Here is an 11612-nt window from a genome sequence, read left to right as displayed (position 1 = left end):
TTATTTGGAAGCAGCCACCTCAATCAGAAGAGGACACTGGGCTTGAAACCTCCTACATATGGTGGGAATCTCCAGTGTTTGGGATTGGCCTCACCACTCCCATGGCAGCCATTTTGTTGTGGTGCCTGTTCATCTGTTCTCAAATTCTAGAATTGCTCATAGGCTCAACAAGGCTCAAGAACCCGGTGTAAAGACACTTGACCTGGTGTAAAGACCTGGCGTAAAGAGACCCAGTTTGGTGTAGTGGTTAAGTGCACAGACTTTTAGAACCAAGTTTGAGTCCTCACTCCTCCACTCGCAGCTGCTGGATGACCGTGGGCAAGCCATAGTTCTGTCAGAGGTGTTTTTGAAAAAGAGCAGTTTGTGTCAGAGTTCTCTCAGCCCCACCCACCTCACAGGGTGTCTGTTGTGGGGACGGGAAGGGAAAGGAGTCTGTAAGCCGCTCTGAGACTCCGAGTGAAGGGCGGGGTATAAATCCAATCTCTTCTCTTCTTCTTCTTGATTGGTCAGGGGCCTGTTTACCAAGTATGGGCTGATTTTGATTCTTTAATGGAGTGAAAGAGGTCTAGAAATTCCACATGGATGTGGTGCTCCCTGCGTGCAAAGATCTATCACAAGGGCTACCACCACATTCATTTCAACTGAAATAGAATTAGTATGTGTTGCACAGAATACTCCAGGTACCCACAAGAGTATATGCAGTGTTCTGGATCAGAACACCAGTAAAGATGTAACAGCTTCATGAGGGAGAAGGGTTGATATTTTCACCATCTACCATGTTTGTTTAGATCAAAATATCAGCTGTGCATGATAAGGACTATTTTCATGTAGTACATCCTCTAATTGTATTTTTCCGTCCCATAGAAATAGATGACAAGAGAATGAACAACAACTCTCAAGCAGAAGTAAGTTAATTATGGGGGAGGGAGGAGGCTAATCCTCCGGAACTGCTGAGCATAGATTTTGAAATACGCTAAATCTTTTTGTCTTTATTGGATTGCATTAGATTGTAATAATAATTGTGGGGTTTTTTTCTTGTTAACTTTTTTATTTTTAAAAACAAAACATACATGAAGACAAAACTAACATAAAAGAGGGGAAATTATTCGATTGTAATAATAATTGTTGAACTGTGTCTCAGAGTGAGCTGGTGTGAAATCAGAGAACTGCTAGCATGTCACAAAAAGTAAACACTTTAATTATATAAGCACATGGATTCAACCCCCCCATTGCATGGAAGATGGCATGTGACAAGACTCTGCGTAATCCCTGGCCTTTCCTCATAATTTGGAGCTCATTTTACCCATCTCCAGTGTTCCCTCTAAGATGAGTTAGTGTGAGCTGGCTCACCGTTTTTGAGCCTCTGGCTCACACATTTTTGTCTTGGCTCAGGAAGGACGGCTCCAGAGCAAACTGGTTTATCCAGCAGCCAAATCTCTTGCTCACAACTTTAATGCCAGTAGCTCACAAAGTAGAATTTTTGCTCACAAGACCCCACAGCTTAGAGGGAACATTGCCCATCTCTGCAGCATCTACATCTGGATCATTCAGCCATTTGCAGTACTGAAACAGTAGAATGATTTCCCCTCTGAAAAGGTTGTCCATTGCTTCCTTCCAATCAGATGGCCCACTCAGAAACTGTCCATTGTTGAGAAACTTCTGGCTAACATGGGAGCTATTTCATAGCCATTTGGAAATTGAGATTCCTACTATTGGATTGTTTGAAAAATACCACCACAACACAGAATTTTGATAAAGAACTCGAAACGAACTCTGGAAACTCGAGATGTTCGTCATTTGACCTATGGAATAAAAGAAGAAATTCGAAATAATACATCAGAATAAGCCTACATTTGATTGTCATTGCTCTGTAATTTTTGAACTTATTGCAGCAATTGCATGATTTGCCACTCAGAAACTGACAGCCGGAGTGCTTTCATAGAGAGATATCCCCCAGCATGTCCCTACCTTTTGAAGGAGCCTCCATATTATGTCAAGCTCCTTTGGGGCATGATGACTCAGACAGATTCCGCAAAAGCAGTTGCTCCACCCTTTTTTTTAGGATCAAGAAGATATGGGGGAAATTGGGGCGGGGATGCGGGTCAAAATGTGGTCGTGCAGCAAGTAGTGGGAAATTGAGCAGTACAACCGGGGGGAAACAGGAGACCAAGGGTGGAACAACTGCTTTTGCAGAATAATTCTTGTGAGGCTTCTGGAACACTCCACTTGAATCTGGAGCAGAGGAAAAAACCCTTTGTTCCAGCTTTAAAGGGAAATGGTGCAGAGCCTCCAGTGTGAAAGTCATGCCTGAAGCCAATCTAGATAATGGGTTGGAGTTTAGGTCTGCCTTCAAAATGGCAGCGCTAAACTCCATTTTATCTCCCCCCCCTTCAACTCTTTAGTGGGGATTTCCATCAGCAGAGTAATATTTTCTCCCCGCCCCTTCAAAATGTCCCCCAAATCCTGCTTCTGGGGTACGGGGGACCCCCCCCCAACAATAGCAGGAGGATAGAATCAGGGATAATCCTTCTGTCAGTGGAAACAGCTGGTGGAATCCAACCTTGTATTTATTAACATGGAAGCCCTATGGAATTCAGAGCTTATTTCTGATTAAAACATAAACTCAGCACTGAATCAGCCCTTAAATGCACAACACCATTGTTTTCTTCCACTTTGTGCTCTTTTGTTGTGTTCCAAATCTCTTTCCTGTTCAGCAGAGATACAGACAAACAGGCATTGCTTTAAATAGCAATGTATAGTATTGATTCCCCCCCCCCTCGGATTTAGCTCCCAAACATTTAAAAGCATTCAGTGATGAGACTCAACTTCTTGTAATGCAATAAATATAATTAGCACTTTCTGAATGTACCTAATCTTTTATTCATAAATAGCATCTTTCCATCCATTACCATTAAATATTACGAACTGCTTAAATATATATATATATTTAATTCACGCGCACATACATACGTTCATACATATTAGGTCTTACTGATATATCTGCTAAATCTTCATTGATTAAACTCAGCATTTTAAAAATATATCTCTTGTGTACCAGAAATAGAGTAGTTTTTAAAGTGGAGACTATAAAATAGTATTAAATTCTCTGATCTCATGATGGTTACATGGGATTGGGTGAATTTGCAGACCTTCTCTGATGCTGCAAAACTGACATTTTAAAATCCTTTCATACCATTCAAGCGATATTGGCGGTGTTCTGTCATTGGACAGGTCTTTTAAAATAATAATTTAGTATGTTTGACACAAAGATAACAAAAATGTGATGTTCCAGTGGTATCAGCTCCTTATAATAAGAATTTCGTGACTTGATATAGAAAGAAGCCATTCGAAGAATATCCTCAACATCCCAAAATATGTGTCCTACCATTTGTTATGTAATCCCAGTCAACTGTCCACTGAAATGGTATCTAGAGTTTTTCTTAAGTGGAAGACAGCTCGACTGCCTTGTGTGCCCCATTTTGGCAAGAACCATCCATTTGCCAACACAATTCTAATTGATAACGGGGTGTGTGTGTGTGTGCTTCAGCCCTGGTCCTTCTTGCATGTGCGTAGAAGCTATGGCTGTTAAGAGGAGGTGTGTCCCCTCACTCCCAAACAGCCAACCAGGATTGTAACAGGTGGCTTGACTGAGGGTGCATTCAGACGGCTCCTCCCAAAGCAAGTTACTCTGTTCTCATCTCGTTCATTTTATCCTCACAACAACCCTGAGAGGTAGGTTCGGATGAGACTGTGTGAGTGGCCCAAGATCAACCAGCAAACGTCTGTGGCAGAGGTGGGATTCGAACTCGGGTCTCCCAGATCCTAGTCCATCACTAACCACTGCACCACACATTTGTTGTTTCTCCAGTAGTGGAAATCAAGATTGTAAGCTTATTGGCGACAGGGGCTCCCCCCCACCTAAAATTTGCTTAGGAGGACACTCATTAAAATGTCATGTACATCAATGAGACCTTACAGCAAGGATAGAAACAAAGAAGAATGTCTTAGGGTACGTTCAGATGGCTCTTTAGATCCGCGCGAGGCACGGGTGCCTCATGGATTTAAATGTAATGTTCAGACATCGACCTCTGGGAAACGTTCGTCTTCCGTGAGCTTCCCGTTTTGCTGCGCCTCGGAGCCATACTAAAAAGACACTACTTTAAATCTGGAGTTTTCGGTTGCGATGGGCCACTCGCAGACTTTCTCCCATCTGATCGTTCCAGCGTGCAATTAAAAACGGTGCCCGTTCGGGATGGTCTGATGTCAGACCATCCCAAACAGGCGCCATTTTAAAAAAAATCTTGATTCTGTGCATGCGTGGATAAACAAGGCCGTGATATCATGCCTATGCACATGCGCAAAAAGTTTTTTGTTTAAAAAACCCCACCGTGTGTGCCTCCTTCAGTGGACGCCATCTAGACAGCGCGCGGTAAGGCGATTCCCCCGGGGGATGTCTGGTCGTGCGAGGATGAATTTAAAAGATCGGGATCAAATTTGAGCCGGCATAATGGTGGGATTAGCTTTCCGTCTGAATACACCCTTTGTGATGCATGCATAGCTGTCCGTCTGAACGCACCCTTTGTGATGCATGCATAGCCCCAGGGGCTGGAGCAGGCCAGAAAGGGCAGGTATGGTAGTTCCCATCTAGTGAGGACACAGGTTTGTTCCAAAGGCAAATGCCAGGACTGGAGCACACATCTGTTATTTGTGTGTGTGTGTGTGTGTGTGTTGTGTGAGATGGATACCAATCAACCCTTGGTTGGCAAAACTTAATTTTCGCTTTGTGCGAGGGAGGCAGAGAAGATTGTGAGTGTTGAGCATAGAGGCATTCATGTGGCTTTTTCAGGTTGTAGGGCACATTGGTGAGTACAGTAGGGAGACCTAAAGCAGGCTCTTGTAGTTGCTCACTTGCAAACAATCCAGTGATTACAGAGTACATGTGACAATCCATAATCTCTAACCATTCGATGAAGGTAGTTAAAGTTCCTCACTCCACGAGCCAAATGCTTCTTTCTGGATCTTCTCTTTGTGTTTATTTTTTAAAACAGGCCCCAGACCAGGGACACAAATGATGGATTATACAGAAACAAAAATGACATATTCAAACAAGGCCTACGTTCATTTGATGATTCAAGGCAGCTGGAGGGAAAATCCCCCTCCAGCCCCCTTTGCCTACTGCGCCTTCATCCCATAAACTGCTGCTTCTCCAACATTATTCAAGAGAGGTCGTCTTCTTTCCAGATATGTTGATCCCAGCCAATAAGGGATCACCTAATGAGCAATGTCATGACATCACAACACTGTGTGACCAACCAGATTTGACTGTGTAATGACGCCACAAGGGCAATTGAATGAGAGAGGGCAATGATCCGTAGATCAGCCTTTCCCTTTCACTCTGAACGGGCAGACACTTTCATCCCGTTTCGGACTCGCTCCCACCCCAGATTACCATAAAATGGGGAACACATTTTATTGCTGAGTAATAAAAAGTGGTGCCTCCCCTCAGTTTGGTTCAGTCCTAAAGGAAACTTTAACAGAATAAATCAGGACCCCCAGTTTGTTGCCTATGGGTGCCATGAAACCTTCTGACGCCTTTCCTGGGACCCACCAAGTGTTTTTAGACAGTGGCGGAGATCTGATGGGCTGTGCAGATTAAAACAACATTTCGGCAGGAGCTGCCACCACCATGTGGTTTATATTCTCTCTCACACTCCTCTCTCCCACTAGGCTTAAAAAAAAAATGCTCCTCATGTCCTCTGCACTTGGGCTTCATCTGTGTGTGTGGCTCCACCTCCCACAGCGGCCATTTTGTGATTGTGCTCACCAGCCTGTATCAGAATTCCAAAGATGCCCAGAGGCTCAAAAAGGTTGGGAAACACCCCCCCCCCCAGAATAAAGCAAGCTAGGTTAACAGGGCAGCCGGAATAAATGCTCGTTACGTTTAATAAAGTGTGCTTATTTCCTTATTCTCAGTTTTCTTAAAACGTCTTTGTTTTGTTTTATTCATAGTCACAGAATGCCTCCCCAAAACAAAGGAAGCAGAGTGTCTATGCCCCTCCAGCCATGAAAGGTACTGTCCAGGTACTGTTTCTTATAAAGCTAAGGCCTAGTTTTTGTCCATGACTTTTGTGCATGGCTCAGTGCCATTATCACCGGATCATAATGTAGACGGCAAAGAGGCACTTGGCCATCCATGGATCATGAAATTTCTCCAGGAAAGATGGGCCACAGGTCGGAGATGTGGTCTGTCTCAGAGGCTCTCAAGGGCAGCTCACTGTTCTTGCATCCACTGGTTGCACGGGGTGGTGGTGGTGGTCAGGTGGGCTGTCGCCTCGTTTTCTGTTCCTAATTCTGACAGCCACTTAAACTGGCAATAAAATAATCGTGACCCCATCATGTAATGACTGATGATGCCATTCCTGTGATCTCTCAACATAGACCTGATAGAAATCAATGTAGCATGTTTGGATTATTGTGACTGGGTGAAATGACCAGGAGAAGAAGATAATGAATGAACTTATCTAATAAAGTGAGAAACGTCTTTGTTTACACTACAGGGGTAGTGACGGTGTTAGGGCTGCCAGCTCCAGGTTCAGAAACACCTGGAGATTTGAGGGTGGAGCCTGGGAGAGTGGGATTTAGGGAAGGGAGGGGCCTTGGTAGGGTATCATGCCATGCAGTCCATCTTCCGAAGTGGCCATTTTCTCTAGGAGAAGTGGAATAAGTGTTGTATTGATTAATTAATTACCCAATAAGCAATTCGTGCAGTCTGGACATGTAATTCCAGAAGATCCTCAGCCCCCACCTGGAGGTGGCAACCCTAAGAACTATCTTGTGCTGTGTTACTCCAGTCTAAACCCATTCATGTCAATGGGCCTAGACTGGATTGCACTGTGAATGCTACGGGCCCAAAGCAAGTCCTCGTGTATTCTAAGATGTGTGACATCATTCCAGAGGCCTGGAACCCACAGAGGATTTCCATTGATGGGAAGGGGAGATTTTCACAGCCCCCACCCCCCGCAGAATTCTAATTCCTTTGCCCATGCTGTTCCTGAGCCACCTTTTGCATGGGAGCAATGTTTCGGAAGGTAGTTTGGCATGCAGCGTTCTGTGGAAGCCTCTTGTGGTCCTAGATTTCAGTCCATCAGACATTTATCTGCCTGTATCTATCTACCCACCTACCTCTCTACCGCAATTCGTATCTCAGCCTTCACTTGGGGACCTCAGGGCAGCTTATATGGGGTTTATTCCTCTGCATCCTCTCAAGAACCCCATAAAGCAGTTGTGATAATGCAGTGGACTTTATGGTCAAATGGTAACCTGAACCCAGGTCTTCCCTGCCTGAACACAATATTGTAAGCTTTTGGAGCTAGAATTACAGTTTTGATTTGAGCATGTCTTTTACTGATACTGTTGTATGTATGCACACAAAGCAGACACCCTCCCTTTTATGGTCCCAGACCCAGAAAGCTCCTCTGTCCGCTGTGCTTATACACAGAGAATGGTTTTGCCAAAGACAATACCCAGGCACGGGTAGTAAATCTTAGTTCTCATGTCAGGAACAAAGTAGACGTGACAGCATCCATGAGTCTGACCCGTGGACTCCATTTTTAAGCGTTTTAAAAATGCCGTGAGGGCCCAGTGCTGATTGGCTTGCATCATAGTGGGCTGAGGCATGCTGGGCCTATAACCTGTTGGGTTAGCTGGTATAGTTAGTCCAGTAACCACGGACTATGTAGCAGAGTGCATAAAGCTTCCAGCGCAGGAACGCCTCCAACCAGGGCCATCGAGAGGGGCTGTCGGAAGTGAAGGCGCTGTCCCTCGCCTCAGCCTCTGCTCTTGTCCCCGCCCCCCCATGCCTTTTCAAATGCCCTCTTGCAGCTGTTTTCCAAGGCATGGCGGAGGGAACAAGAGTGCCTTGCCCCTTTCAGGACTGGGACCTTGCAGTCTCTTAAAACCACTTTGAAATGGTAGCGGCGCCCACAGGTCAGACCCCTGGACGCCGTCATGTCTAGTTCTGCCAACTGTCTTAAAAAAATCAAATTCTTATCAAGAAGGTGCAGTAAGCGGTGTGCTATCTTGTATGAGGTTGAGACGGAAAGAGCAGCGTGTCTGTCGGGGCTTCCATGTACTCTGTGAAGAAGCAGAGCGGCTGCCTTCCAAAGAGATGGAGCGCTGGTTTGTCTGTTCCTGTGCTTTCCATTTTGATTGGCAGCAGCTCTCCCAGGTCTCAAGCAGAGAAAAAGTCTTTCCCGCTGTCTGCTGCCTGTAATTCTTTTGCCCGGAGATGCGGAGGTCTGAGCCCAGCATCTGCTGTATGCACACGGTTTGCTATACTACTGCCTCCACATTATGCATTGCATTTCCCCTCGGGATATTATGTACAGTGGGCTGTCATTTGCAAGAAGGACACTTATCCATAGATCTAGTATAATCCCACCATAGAACCGACAGCCCATTTCCCTCCCTCAATTTCCCTCGTTCTGTGTTTGGATTTGTGTTACAACCCCCCATCCCCCACCCCGCACATAAACTCAATCCAGCAAGCCGGAAACGTCTTTCCCTTCTGTGCCTGTGTGTGTTTTACTGGAATGCACCGTGCCGGAAAAATCAATCTGAGTGCTATCGATTGCAAAGATCGTCTCTCGAGCAGCAGCCGCCAGATAACCATTCAGGAGAGGATCCTCGTGAAGATTATGTTTCTGGGCCTAATGGATGTCGGGAGACAGTCTCTCCATTTTGCTCTTGAAAAACTCTCTTCTCCCCAGTGGTGCTGACGGGATGCGGACGTATCGTGTGTGTGCTCAGCAGGCCCATCAGCTGGGAAGTCTGGTTCTTTCGGTCCGATTACAGACTTTGTTCTTTGGCTCATTTTGTGCGTGTTCTGAAGAGTTACCCAAATATGTATCACGATTACACACACACACACACACACACACACTTCACCAATGTTCCCTCTAAACTGAGTTAGTGTGAGCTAGCTCACAGTCTTTTTAGCCTCCAGCTCACACATTTTTGTCTTCGCTCAGGAAGGAGGGCTCCAGAGCAAACTAACTTATGCAGTAGCCAAATCATTTGTTCACAACTTTAATGCCAGTAGTTCACAAAGTAGAATTTTTGCTCTCAAGCAGGGCTATTTTTGGGCAGGAACGCACAGGAACGGAGTTCCGGCTGGCTCCAGTGTTGGCCATGCCCACTACAGCCAAAACCTCTGTGTGCCTGGCTACAGAGGGAAGGCCTGGAGAGGGACCCCCCTGGAAGGATCAGGGAGGCATTTAAATGCCTCCCCGTGCCTCCCCCAGCCTGTCCAAGGGCTGGCTTGCCCAGGCTCCCCCCAGCTGTGGGGCACCCAGGCAAGCCAAGGGAAAGCATGGGGTGTGGCCTAATATGCTAATGATCCATGCTGACATGGGTGTGGCCTAATATGCTAATGAGTTTCTGCTATTGGGTGTGGCCTATTATGCTAATAAGTTCCTGCTGGGCTTTTTCTACAAAAAAAGAGCCCTGCTCTCAAGACTCCACAGCTTAGAAGGAGCACGGCACTTCACAGGAGCAAATGGTGGCTGTGTAGTAATTAGGGGTTGTGACCTTCAGGCGGCAGCTGGAGATTTCCCGGAAGGACAACAGATCTCCAGACCACCGAGATCCATTCACCTCGGAAAAGCCGCGGTTTTGCAGAAAGGGTTCTATGGCTCCTCCCATCTCCAAGCCCCGCCCTCCCCTGGCTCCACCCCCAAAATCTCCAGGAATTTCCCAAGCCAGAACTGGCCACTCTGCTAGTAATTAAGAGAGTGATCTGTGTTCCACAATGTCACGGTGTTGCTGCTTCAGATCTCATCTCTCCCCATGTGGCTTTATGTGCATATATAAGCGCAGCCAACTTCCAGTGACCCCAGCAAAGGGCTTTCCAGGCCTGTGAGAAGCCAAGGTGGTTTGCCATTCCCTTCCTCTGCAGAATCCTTTCCTCTGCAGAGTCTTCCTTGGAGGGGGGTCTCCCACCCACGTACTGGCCCTGCTTAGCTCCAGAGAGCTGACAAAATCGGGCTGTGCCACGCTTCCTTCTTACCTCCATGTAGCTTTCGGCAAGTCAAAAAACTTCAGCTCCATCTGCAGTCTGCAGTGTGGGGACAATACTACTAGCCTAGATAGCCCAGGATAGCCTGATCTTGTCAGATCTCGGAAGCTAAGCAGGGTCTGCCTTGGGGTGTATTTGGAAGGGCGACCTCTAAGGAATACCAGGGTCGTGACGCAGAGGCAGGCAATGGCAAACCACCTCTGAAATGTATCTTGCCTTGAAAATAAGTCTAGCTCACCATCTACTGGTGCATAATGCTAAAAAGAGCTGGAACTCGTGGCTGCCAGACAACCTTAGGAACTCCTGGCTATTCTACACACACTGCCATATGATAATTAATTAATTACTGCTAGCCTATCTTACAGGGCTGTTGCAAGGATAACAATGGTAATACATGCAAAGGGAGAGCAAAATATTATTTTGTGCAGCAGTGGAACTGGCACCTGTTCCAAATGCATCTTGGCAAGTCAATAACATCTGCCAGGAATGCATTTCCTGGTGCCAGAGCGGCTTCAGCTATGTGGAGCAACTTGCTATGCCCATCTGATCATTTTCGCAATTCCAGGGCAGCCTCTTTGTGGCTGATTTCCAGGGTGAACTTTCTTGGACTAGCATGTGGCCAAGTGCAAAGTGATGCACATTGGAGCCAAAAATCCTAACTAAAAATACACATTGATGGGGTCCGAACTGGCAGAGACTGACCAAGAGAGAGATCTTGGAGTCGTAGTCGATAACTCAATGAAAATGTTGAGACAGTGTGTGACTGCAATAAAAAAGGTCAATGCTATGCTGGGGATTATTAGGAAGGATATTGGAAACAGATCAGCCAATAACATAATGCCCCTATATAAATCAATGGTGCGACCTCATTTGGAATACTGTGTGCAATTCTGGTCACCACACCTTAAAAAGGATATTATAGCATTGGAAAAAGTGCAGAAAAGGGCAACTAGAATGATAAAAGGGTTGGAACACATTCCCTGTGAAGAAAGGTTAAAGCGCTTGGGGCTCTTTAGCTTGGAGAAATGATGGCTGAGGGGTGACATGACCGAGGTTTATAAGATTATACATGGGATAGAGCAGGTAGAGAAAGAGGTTCTTTTCTCCCTTTCTCACAATACAAGAACTCATGGACACTCCATGAAATTGCTGAGCAGTCAGGTTAGAACAGATGAAAGGAAGTACTTCTTCACCCAAAGAGTGATTAACACTTGGAATTCACTGCCACAGGAGGTGGTGGCAGCTACAAGCATGGACGGCTTCAAGAGGGAATTAGATAAGCATATGGAGTCCATCGGTGGCTCTTAGCCACAAGGTATAGATAGGGACTCCAGGGCAAGTGATGCTCTGTATTCTTGGTGCTCGGGGTGTGTGTGCAACAGTGGGAGGGCTTCTAGTGTCCTGGCCCCACTGGTGGACCTCCTGATGGCACTGGTATTTCTGGCCACTGTGTGATACAGAGTGTTGGACTGGATGGGCCTTTGGCCTGATCCAACATTGGCATCTCTTATGTTCTTATGTGAAGCTGCTTCGTGAA

General features: G+C 46.1%; 1 protein-coding gene across 2 annotated transcripts in view; it reads left to right on the top strand.

Annotated features, from left to right (window-relative positions):
• PPP1R1C (protein phosphatase 1 regulatory inhibitor subunit 1C) overlaps positions 1-11612 on the top strand; it is a 75630-nt gene that overhangs the window by 40421 nt on the left and 23597 nt on the right. Inside the window, exons 3-4 of one of the 2 annotated variants that reach the window (XM_015406084.1) lie at positions 865-905; positions 6010-6070. In XM_015406084.1, coding sequence (XP_015261570.1) covers positions 865-905; positions 6010-6070 — 102 coding nt within the window. Of the gene's footprint in view, positions 1-864; positions 906-6009; positions 6082-11612 lie in introns of both variants that reach the window. The other variant, XM_015406085.1, reaches the window with a different exon arrangement.

This window comes from Gekko japonicus, unplaced genomic scaffold, assembly GCF_001447785.1.
Source record: "Gekko japonicus isolate JY-2015 unplaced genomic scaffold, Gekko_japonicus_V1.1 scaffold630, whole genome shotgun sequence".
In the NCBI taxonomy this organism is placed as follows: Eukaryota; Metazoa; Chordata; class Lepidosauria; order Squamata; family Gekkonidae; genus Gekko; species Gekko japonicus.
This window is presented reverse-complemented; position numbering and strand designations above follow the sequence as displayed.